The sequence below is a fragment of the Hetaerina americana genome, unplaced genomic scaffold (assembly GCF_022747635.1).
Source record: "Hetaerina americana unplaced genomic scaffold, ioHetAmer1.1.p SCAF_57, whole genome shotgun sequence".
In the NCBI taxonomy this organism is placed as follows: Eukaryota; Metazoa; Arthropoda; class Insecta; order Odonata; family Calopterygidae; genus Hetaerina; species Hetaerina americana.
The window spans coordinates 1,976,146-1,988,630 of record NW_027287172.1 but is presented as its reverse complement, the minus strand read 5'-3'; the positions used below and the strand labels follow the sequence as shown (position 1 = coordinate 1,988,630).

General features: G+C 35.1%; 1 protein-coding gene across 1 annotated transcript in view; it reads right to left on the bottom strand.

Moving 5' to 3' along the window:
* Positions 1–12,485, bottom strand: part of LOC139694847 (zinc finger protein 91-like) — a 55,453-nt gene that overhangs the window by 28,929 nt on the left and 14,039 nt on the right. Inside the window, exons 3-7 of the mRNA XM_071593372.1 lie at positions 10,261–11,097; positions 5,916–6,110; positions 4,883–4,903; positions 4,310–4,471; positions 1,602–1,652 (exon numbers count right to left, since the gene is read on the bottom strand). Coding sequence (XP_071449473.1) covers positions 1,602–1,652; positions 4,310–4,471; positions 4,883–4,903; positions 5,916–6,110; positions 10,261–11,097 — 1,266 coding nt within the window. The remainder of the gene's footprint in view (positions 1–1,601; positions 1,653–4,309; positions 4,472–4,882; positions 4,904–5,915; positions 6,111–10,260; positions 11,098–12,485) is intronic.

Here is a 12,485-nt window from a genome sequence, read left to right as displayed (position 1 = left end):
TAAACTGAAACAAAATAATCTACATAACATTGACTCATACCAAACTATTTAATTTAAATATCTAATAGCACAATGTATGTAACCAGCAACGAATCTTATCGACACAATGCTTGGAACAACAAACAACGATGAACTTCAATGCTTGGTATTTTATATCAAAAAACCCCTTCGTGTATTATATTGAAAAATCAGTGTACAAGTATTGCCATTGGTTTTATATTACATAAGGTAATATACATAAATAAATATCAACACATCAGTAATCACATGGTTTGAATAGGTACCTATGGCTATTGCCATCATGATCACAATAAGCCTCTTTTTGATTTTCAACAAGATACTATTTCACAGTTTTCTTGAATGTTTTTGCCAATGAATTTAAATATTTGAAGAATACAAAAATGTTAAAAGCAATGGATTTGGCACTACACAATGGCGTAGCAAAGAATAATTACCTAAGAAATCATATATTGGAGCACGTAAGTAGTTCACATTTTCTTCATTGCCTCATTTTATAAGGAAAAATGGATTATATGTATTAATAATAGCATTAAAATGAAAGGGCAACAATAAGAATAGCTCTGGATAATCAACAAAGAATGTCAAAATAATAGATGAAGAGATTTGGCAACCATAGATTGTGTACACACGAATAATTACCTAAGGAATCATATACAGGAACACAATGTTTCAAGAATTCTTCATTACTTATTTCAAAGTGGTTACTTACATCCAGCATTCATAAGTATGTCCTTTCATGGATTACTTCTCCAATTTTTCTCAAATGACGAATGCGAATGAGAGTGAAGTTTTTACAATAAAAAATTAAAGATCTCATTGATGAAATTAACTAAATATATGCTGCATATAACAAAGGTATCGCCAAAGCAAATTAATAATCACATTGCATTGATAAAATGGAAAATTTCAGCATATTTCTTACGAGATACTTTTTTGAAGAACCAATATCGCGAATTCGCTTCACCTGTTTTTACACAACTGTTCTGGTTATTTTGAATGCAAAATAATAGCATTTCACACACTCTTACGCTCAAATTTAACGATTTTAATACACCAGGTAAAGTTCACCCAAGTAACCAAACTGGTGCCATATTGAAACTATACCCAGGCAGAGTTCCAGAGGCAGGGTACCTGGCCGGGATGTAACTCCACCCTTTGTGCATCGTACCACTCTGTCCAAAACTTATTTCATAATCGCTTTGCACACTGAGATTCAATTATGGCATGGTACAACCAACAGGCAGAGTCACTCTGCCTTTCGTTATTGCTTTGGTCAGTGAGACTCCGTTCGAACGGTATCATACCGCAGACGGGCAAACTCAACTGGTGGTGTTAAGTTCGTAATAGCCCCCTAAGAACCCAAACAAACAAAGTAGGACAAGAAAATAATTCATTTGTAAAGAGGATAAGGAAAAATCATGGAATGCCATCAAATGCATGGTTTTAATTTAACAATGAAACTGATAACATATTAAGTATTTGACCTAATTATAACTATTAACAAAGGACATTATTAATAAAAATATTAACACATGTTATTCTACAATAATTGTCTATTTTACACACACATTCAACAGTACCTCTATGGGAAGGATTTTTTCAATATTGCAAGGTACAGGACTTAGGTCAGCCTGAAATAGAGAAAACATACCATGAGTAGATAAATAAATATACACACAAAGATACATGTGATTTCTGAAATTTCTCTTGTTATAACTTAATGACTCAATCTACCCATCAAAGGAGTAAGATTTTTCTATTTGACTTCATCCAAAACCACATTCAAAATATACTAGACATTAAACTTCAATCACTGAGATATGAAAATTCTACAAACTTGACCACCATGTAATTTAATCATGTATAAAAAGGAAATCTCTGCATTGAATTAAATTGTTTCTTATCAAATTAAAATTTGACTAGTTTGCAGTAGAAACAATCCCCTTACAATACAGTCACACATTTCAATATTTTTTTGTTGAGCTGGACCAAGGATCTACCTATGTGCCAACTTTGAAATATTTAAGTCAGCTCAAAATCAGACATGTACATTACCCTAAGGAGCATTCCTAAATTGACAGCCATCGTGAAAAAGTGACCCATCTATGTCTTAAAGTTGGGAAGTTTGAAAGGTGTGAATTTCAAGCCGAATAAACAGTTATTTGATCAGAACTTACACCACTGATTGTCAGGCCAATTCTCTACCAATTATGCTACATTTATACATGGCACCCTACAAGCCATCGCCAGGGGGCAATAACACACCAGATTACTTACAACTCAAAATAGTATCCCCCCTGGAGTGGTCAGATAACATTATTCTGACCCCTTATTGTTTACAATGCAACAATTTCAGTTGTAGAACTCATGGACATTTAGTGAATGACTGCATCAAAAGTTACTGTTACCGCATCTCTTAATTTCCCTTACTGTTTGTTGTAAAAATGACATCTTAAATTTACCTGTTCTATACTTAATCCATCAGAATTTAATTACATGATCTCTCCTACCATAGAACAATCAAGCTAATAAAACATTTTCAACATTATTGCTAAAGAGACCTTCAAATTTACGCACGAACTTTAATCTGGAGTTTAAACTCCACTTTGTGATTGATTTGCAACCTATCTCATCTAATAATATTTGATGCACTATTCAGTATGATCATAAGAACGTTTTAACAAATCTAGCAACATCACGGTGCTACATAGGGAGGGCAATCCTAATTACCCACATTAATTTTTCAATAACCTTTACCACTCCCTTCTCTAACATAGGTACCTAGCATCCTTTCTTGGTAAAAAAAATTCACAAATACTGCTACAGATACAAACCCTCTTCCATCAAAGATCCTTACCCTCTTTCCATTTCCAGTTACACATGGAGAGATCATTTTTTACTCTGGTGTTATAATCATTATTTCACATATTGTAGGAAATAAATGTAAATTATATTTCACATAATTTTATAATTTATAGATATACATGCTATACACAAACAGAATATTCATTCTAATAAAAAATTGTGAGCAGTGTCTTGTTGCAGAATTTGAGCAATTATCATGATGGCTTTTTTTGTTGGATGAAGACATTTCATAAATGTAGCATGGCCTCAGATTTCCAGGTCATAACGAAGATAACTGTTAAAAAAAACATAGCATATGGACCTTGGGTAAATCATATATCCATTGATTCCATTATTCATATATCCAATTGATTCCTCTAGATTAGGGTCTTCGTGTACAAAGGTTGCATCATCTGCACACAAGATGTAAGTGGTCTCAGTGTTACAGGGAAGGTCATTAGTCATCATAAAAAATAGCATTGGAGATTGAGACCAAGAACTGAGCCCTGAGGGACACCATATTGTATTAGAAGCAAGAAAGACTGCAAAACTTCCAGTGCAACACACTGTGAGCATCCCAATAGCTAAGACTGAAATAATAATTCCTACTCCATTAAATCCATGATACTTTAGTTTATCCAAAAGAACTGGATGGTAAACACAATTAAAAGCCTTAGTCAAGTCACATAGTACCAATGAAATGTTAGACTAATTATCGAAAACATTTGGTATGATGCTGATAACATGATGTTAAGTCTGTGTTATAGTGCTACCTGAGCAAAAGCCCTTTCATAAGGAACTAAGCAGGTTATTGCTTTCCAGGAAATTGTAAACAGTAATTTCATCATAATTTTTTAAAAATTACCTAAATCAGGCATGATCGTAAGGAAAATAGCTCTGAGGGGTTGCATTTTTCACCCTTTATGTAGATGGGAACAACTCATATTTCATGACTTTAGGGAAGACAACAGATTGTAAACAAATATTAATTACAATGGATAGAGGATCAGCAATTAATGATACATGACTATGAAATCATATAACTACAACATCATCTCCCCTACATTTCCCCCATAACCCCTAGATGTTCTACCAACTGACAGTAACCCTGGGCAATAAGATCTCTCGGTCCATTGTACCAACCCACTGGCTTTCAGATACCGACATGGGACAAGCACATCACTGTAATAGCATGGAGGTCACCCATCTAGGGTCCGCACAAGCCCATCATTGCTTAATTTCAGTGATCCAAGTGGAATCAGTTTGTCAATGTGGCTAGGTCCTTGCCCAGCATGTGCAAACCTTAATTTGTTCTACCATTAAAAAATTGTACCAAAGACAATCCACATATGCCTAACTTGGAAGGGCCCCAACCCAAGTGCACAGATGGTTTACCAAGTGGCCTGAAACTTCTCAATAAGCTGAATCTCAACATTTTCCTTACCACAATTGGAGTGCTTTCAGGAGGACAAACACGTCTGGCAGCATATGCACGGTCTATTGATGCCTTGAAGACCTTACAGAGTTCTTTGAATACCTTGAAGTCCTTCAGTTTTCTCATGCATATCTCACAAACACATTGAGGGTATATGTCTCCGGTTGACACCTGTAATTTTAAAATGTCACTTACAAACATAAAAAAATGTACATTTCTTCCACAGTTGAACCAGACCAATCAATATGCATTTACAAAGACATCCTTAGTGATCCCCATACAAAGCATTTCAGTTATCACTTATGGCACACCTGGTAAGTTTCAGTCAGTACTCAGCAACAACAAAATGTCAAAAATACAATGCAGGGGTAACATATTAAAGTTGGGTTTGGAACACTTTAATGGTATCCTCACAAAGATGATGTTGAACTTTGCATAAGCAACTATCGTGATACGAAACATTAAGTGATTAAAAAAACTGTAGTTCACAACAGGGTGGAGATGTGCATACTTTTTATAGAAATCTTACTGTCAAAAGATACATCATCCATATTTTGCACGACAGTAACAGATTAAACAAACCTTTGGTATCTGATTCACTATCTGTAATTAGAAGAAAAAAATTGATATTCTAACATACATAAGAAAAAAGATAGGGAGCATTAATACATTTAACTCACTCAAAATGTTAAATTTTTGATAGTTTACCTTAGTGTGAAAATACATTTGCATTAAAAGCTTTGCACATCTTCTATTAATTCTGGGGCCAGAACTACTATTTACTCATTCAGAGTGAAAACTGATTTCTTCAAAGAATGGCACACCTATAAGGATTACTTACATGGTTGAGAAAGTACCAGTGCTGCTGTCCTTGATTCTTTCAATAGTAACTGTAGCATGACGATTTTGCTACATATCCACGTTATTGCAGTTAGAAAATATTCTATACCTACCAACAACAATTTTTTTAACAATTTAACAGATTTTTACAATTTTCACAGCTTTTTATTATTTATTATTACTTTTACTACTTCCCTATTCACTGAAATCAGTATACAAGTGCATGCCCTATAGGATGATGACTATTATAAGGAATAAACTCGTCCAGAGAATCGTCTAGTCCACCAACACATTGACATTTAACCAATTTATATCCTTAACTTACTCAAAAGATCCCCCTCTCTCAATATCCCATCGTACTATTCCCTAATTTTAAATAGTACACTTGACTGAAGTGAATTCATAATGATTTAATAATTTATTCACAGCTGAAGTTGTAATTGCAGTTGTGGGTCACTGTTACATCAAGTTTTATTGTACAAGGTATGAATGACATGAAGCAAATAAACAAACTTTGGCCTAAGTTGACAGCTTTCATCTCATTTCAGACAGCTACCACTAATGCGTTTTGTTTTAAGAGAAGATATTTCTGGAAGTAGTAAGGTGGTTCGTCTACTCCAGAGAAATATTCCATTATTTTTTGGAAAGTTTTTGACCAATACACAGAATTGAAAAATAAGTACTAAAATAGGCCAGATTCTATTAATATTATGTATGAAGTGTAATCACTTTACATATAAATGAAAAAAGCGTTCTAATTACGCTTTTTACTCACTTCGAATTCCAGCAATTCAGAGATTACATCCGCCGGGGTGTATCCATCATAATATTCACAGATATTAATCAACGAGTCACTAGGACACAAACAAAGCCGACAAACAGTAAATCTCTTGTCATCTTCCATTGTCACTTCTTGAGCGCCAAATAAAACATTGAAACAGGATAACACGTACACATCACCACCATATGCTCATATTTCGAAGTAAATAAGTGTCTTGTATCAATGTCGTAACGCCAAAAAAATCCACTATCCACTAACTATAAAGTAAATGCAATCGAAACCAGCTTTATAATGTTCAAATGCGTCTACCGAAAATAACTTTGAAATGTGTAATGGATCTGTTATGTTTTATAACTGAATTAGAAGTGCACAACCCATGCCTTTCTGTTTTTCCGAATGACCAATCAAATCGGGATATCATGTTGTGATTGGACCAATGAACATTCAAGTTGATATTTGAAACTACTAGAGATGGAATTAATATTCTGCTTAGGGCAACAAGTGTCAATGAAATGTTTCGAGTACGCTTTCGCTTGACACATAAAATAGTTCTGCGACAATATTTCCTATGCCTGCAGTTACTTTAGTTCTTCAAATTTTAAATGTAACAAGTGAATCGACCTGACTAATTTACAGTGAACAGCATTATTTTATATCGTTATTTTGCAATGATAAAATATAAGATATATCATTTAAAAACAAAAACGCTATTCATGCAAGGTTATAATAAAATATAAATGGTTACAGGTTGTCATGCATTGACGAGAAATGCCCATTTAGGTCATAGCCAATTCTTGATTAAAGAAGGTTTTAACCTAGATTTAAACATCTGATTTTTTTATGCCTCCTGGTAAATGATTATAATTTTTTCAAGATGTCATATGTTTAGAAGCAGAATGTAGTAAAACATGCGTACGAAATGGTTACGAAGTACGATATCTGCAAAATTTCTATTTTCTTTTTGTTTAAGTTTTAAATCTCGTATCTTCAATTCCGGCAATTATTGTTATTTTAAGTAATCTACAGGTCAAGGTAGGTTAAGCATGGACGATAACTACCAAACCGTGTGGCGACATTCCCCCTGTCTCCTAACAAAACACAATCCAACAACCTTCTCCACAATAAACCCTGTTTAGTTCTGGGTACTTCTTTCCTCCCTTCCAACATCCCTACCTGACTCCTGCTCCTTCGCAGTTTGCCTAACATTAAACCCATAAAACCCCTGTATCACAGTCTTCAACATCCCCCTGCCGATCAGTATGCCCTTCATCCATTTTTCCTGCCTCCTTATGATTTCTCCCAAAAATCACCTCTCCACACCCCCATACCTAGCATTTCTTCATTTGTTTTCCTTTCCATCCATTACACCTCAACACCCAAATTTCAAAATCCTTCAATCTATGTCTATCATCCTGTTTTAGTGACCATGTTTCCTCGCCATACATAACAACGCTCCATATCAGTTTTCACAAGTCTTTCCTTAAGATCCTTGCTAAACGTTCCTCTCATCAATTCCCTCCTCGTGAGAGCCTAGTGCAATTCTTCTCACATGCCTACTGCTTATGGACCATTTTGGTACAAAACACTCCTGAGATACCAAAACTATTCCATCTTTTCTAGTTTTTGCCCTTCTATTTTAATGTTAACCTTAATCCTTCTTGAAAACCACATAATCTTTGTTTTATTTGAATTTATTCACATCCCATATTTATTGCACTGAATTACCAATTCACAGTAGCCATCTCTCAATGGCTACCCCACTGAGATCAGATGCCATCGCAGCTGCCACACTGCTTATACTATCTTTCATCTGGCTCCTAACCTTCAAACTATCTGGCATTGGTGACCCTACCTAGGGCAATTATCATTGCTCCCGCCCAAATAGTCCTAGGGGACATTGAAACGCACAAGCCCTTCAACCACATCAAGGTTGTAGTCAATGGGAGGGGATTTATATAGCCACTGAAAATTTTGAATATGTTTGAGTTTCATTTTTATCTTTTCCTTGTGTTTGTCAGCACTATCTCACATCCCTATTTAAATTATTATTTACATTCTTGAGACATATCTTCGAGATGCATATAATACGAGGGCAATTTGAAAAATGTCTCATATTTTTTTTCATGAAAAATTAAATTTATTCTTAACTTTGTGTACATCATAGGAAAGGCTGAGCATTTAGCTATTTTTCTACACAGTCAACTTGACAATCATTCACTTTTTGCATCCTTGTAAGCAGCTTTTTAATACTGGCAATGTACCTTTCTCCCATCGCATCACAAAGCCAACTGATGACTGCTTCTTGCACTTCCTCTTCTGACTTTAATTTCTGTCCCACAAGGTATGTATTAAGAGCGGGGAAACAAGTGGTAGTTGATGGGGGCAATGTCCGGACTGTAAGGAGGGTGCTCAATGATATCCCAGCCGAATTCATTGAGTAGGGTGGTCGTTCGAGACGACACATGTGGATGTGCATTGTCATGATGCAAACACATTCCTTTGGTAAGACACCATGTTGTAACAGAGGACCTCCAACACAATATCCTGCAAGGAGAAGTATTCACTCTCTTCATTAAGGCCTTTCTTTATCTCATGAAGGGTAATTCTCCGGTTATTGCCCACCATTTTGTCAATTGGAGCCACCATTGATTCCGGCAAACTCGGCTGCCCCGACCGCTGCTTATCATGGACGTTTTCCCGGCCATCAAAAAACTCCCAGCACCACTTCCGCTCGTTTTTCATGCCCATACACTTATTACCGTACACTTCCACTAAATAGTGATGAATTTATATAGGAGAAGCAGTCGTCAGTTGGTTTCACGACGTGGGGGGAGAAAGGTACGATGCCGGTAATATAAAGCTGCTTACAAGGATGCATAAAGTGATTGACTATCAAGGCCACTATGCAGAAATATAGCTTAATGATCATCCTTTCCAGCGATGCACGCAAAGTTGAGAATAAATTTGATTTTTCATGAAAAAAAATAAGGGAGCTTACTTTTCGAATCGCCCTAATATATAGCACTCAAGTCCTTACAAGTGACTCTATGTTTAGTAGGAAATGAAAAGCGTAAAGCTTGTGAGATATCTGATGGCAGGAGTTGAAGGGGATGATGTGGTCTTTGGTGGTACTTTGCCGGAAAATTGAAAATTCAAAGCCCCATCCCTTTCTCAACACTGTGATATATAGAAAGTTTAGTTTATTATTTTGTTCTTTCTCACAAGTGAAACTGATATTTTTGCATTGGGAATTTAGGTAATTCATAAAATTTTCTGACTGTCTTACAGTGTCTGCCCATATAGCAAAAATATCGTCTACGTAAAGAAACCAACAGTGAATATTCTTCGTAAAAATTGAGGGGCTGCTGAATATTTTCCTTTCAAATTCATTCGTGTACAGGCCATCAAGTAGTGGTGGTAACGGGGACCCCATTTATTTTTATTTTATTTTTTATTTTATATATTTGCCCAGAGGACACAATATATCATGATACAATCATTATACATGTATATAGAGCACGTCATAGAAAAGAAAACAATTTCACAAAAAAAGAGATGACAATATCACAAAAGAAATGCTATAACCCACAGCTCAGATACTCATTTACACTGTAAAAACACTTCTCTATTAAGTATGCTAATACGGTTTTTTTAAAAGATGTAAATTTTCTATATTTTTAATATCTGCGGGTAAGTTATTGTACAATTTTGAACACATGACCTCCGGGGCCCTCTGGATGCCAGTGAGAGGTTTGTTATTTTGACATGAATGTCCTTACATCCCCTGGTTTCATGTGTATGAAAGCTATTGTTCCTAATAAAATTTGCCGTATTCTTTTTTACATATATAACACTCTGATATATATATATATATATATATATATATATATATATATATATATATATATATATATATATATATATATATATATATATAAGTATAAATGAAGATAACACATGAGAATGTCTACCTAAGATTTTAATAGGAAGGACGATATTTATACCTAGATAATTTTAAAAGAAAAGAAAGAAAAAAAAATCCCTCTTTGAAGAAATTTATGAAATTATCAATATTTGACTTTTCATTTCATTCATTTATTCCATTATTTTACCATTACCCTTTACAGGGAACTTTTATGATAAAATGAATGAATATGTATACAAACCATACTAAAATTGGCAAGATATTTTTGAAACAAAAATTAAAAGTTCTAATGAGCAACATGAATAAACCAATTATTGCTCTGTGTGTATTCTTTGTTAACTTATAAGCATCACATTTAATTTTACGATAATAATGAATGTTCATAATTATAAATAATGTTTTTCACATGACTCATTTCATGGAAGCACGTTCATGCTTCTTTTTGTGGTTCTTCAAATTGTGGCTTTGAGTGTAATCCTTCCCACAAATATCACACTTGTAATCCTTCCTCCCTGAATGGCTTTTCTTGTGCCTATCAAGAGATGACATATTAGTAAACACAGCCTCACATATGTCACATTTATAATTCTTCTCTCTCGTATGCGTGTTCATGTGTGTTTCCAAGCTTACTTTTGATACGAAGCCCTTCTCACACAAGGTGCACTTAAAAGGACGTTCACCGGAGTGCACCCTCATATAATGCATTCTAACATTCGCTGGGGAGTAACTTTTAAAATCACACTCACTGCAACTATGCCGTTTCTCTTTTTTCTTGCTGTGAAGAATAATGTGTCTCTTCAGATACATGACATTTGCAAAAAGTTTCCCACAATGCTCACAAGGATGGATTTTTTCTTTGTTGTGAGAAATCTCCTGATGCCTCTTCAAATGACCCGCTGTGATGAATTTCTTCCCACACACTTCACAAACAATTTTCCTCTCACCGTGGGTCCTCTTGTGGGCGACTAAATGATTATTCGTCTTAAATGTCTTCCCACATACGTCACAAACTGACTGTCGTGTCTGAATGTGAACATCAAGGTGCGATTTCAAATTACTCTTATTGCTGAAGAGTTTTCCACATGTCTCACATTTAAAACGTTTTCCATACTTGTGAGCATCAATGTGCTCCCTGAATTTCCTGACATCTTGATATTTTTTCCCACACTCGGGGCATTCATATTTCTTGACACCATTAGTGTTCATCATTGTTTCATATTCAGCATATCTCTCTTTTTCCCTAACATTTACCTGAAATTAAGGACCATGAATTTGATTAGAATACTCATTAAAGTTATTTATTTAGCAATTATACCTCATAATATTTAAAATACTCTAGTAACATACTCAAACACACCTAAAGAGATTCTTTTTATCTATCATTCCCTAAGAGGATACTCTCAAAATTCACCATCAAATAAACCATCAGTGACAAGTATAATATCACTAAAACTTAACTTTGCACATTCTACAGTATTTTAATAGTGTAAAGCATACATTTCTTCACATGGGCTAAAACCTTAATATGGTGGATTGCCTGGTGCATTTTGATGACTCTGAGAGCTGTGCTGATGTGAGCAATGATGATAACTGCTTCTGGTAGTATAACCCAAGCCAGTTAGGTTGAAGGGCAGGAATCAGACAAAAGGTAATCTTTCCCAGATGTGTTCCTCAGAGAGGTGTCAACAACTACATTTAACTTCAGCGTGGCCATCTTTTCTATAAATGATTATTATTACAGGTTATACGAGGTGTGTTAAAAAAGTAAGGTGACCTTATATTTTTATGAAAACATATTTATTTATTCCTTGATATTCAAGTTGTCCCCTTTAACGTAATTCCCCCCAGACATTATTCCCTATTACCTTGACCATTTTGATCCAGAACACTTCAGAGATACATAAACTGTTCTAATTGCTCCAGTTAGTGCCCTCCTGTTTTAATGTTTAGCTTATCCTTTATCTTTCTAGAAAATCGCATAACCTTTACTTTATTAATGTGGAATCTCATCCCATATCTGTCATACTGAATTTCCAATTCACTAAGTAATGCTTGCAACCCCTTGGCTGACTGACAAACAAAAAAGCATGGTCATCAGCATGCCCAACTGATTTTACGATTTACAACTTTCGTTCCTACCTCCAGTTCATCCCATGCCTCTCTTTAATCATTTCCTCCAAATAAACATTGAACAGCACCGGTAACAATGGGCACCCCGGCCTCACACCTCTTCCTAACACAGCCCATCTGGACACCCCGTTCCCCACTCGCACTTGAGCAGTCTGAGACAAGCACATATTGCAGATTAGCCTCCTGTCCCTCCAATCTATTGCTATTTTCTTCAATATACTCAAGACTTTTTCTCAATTTACTCTATCAAATGCCTTTTCAAAATCTACGGAACAGGCTAAGATGTCCTGATTGTATTCTATATTCCTCTTGATTAGTCACCTCATTACCACAATAGCATCCTGAGTGCCTCTTCCCTTCCTAAACCCAAACTGATCATCCCTTAAGTAATCATTTGCCCTACTCTCTATCCTTTTGTTGATAATCTTGAGAGCAACTTTAGCTGCATTGGATATCAAACTTATTGTCTGGTAGTCCTCACATGATGTAGCCTTTACCTCTTTTGGAAT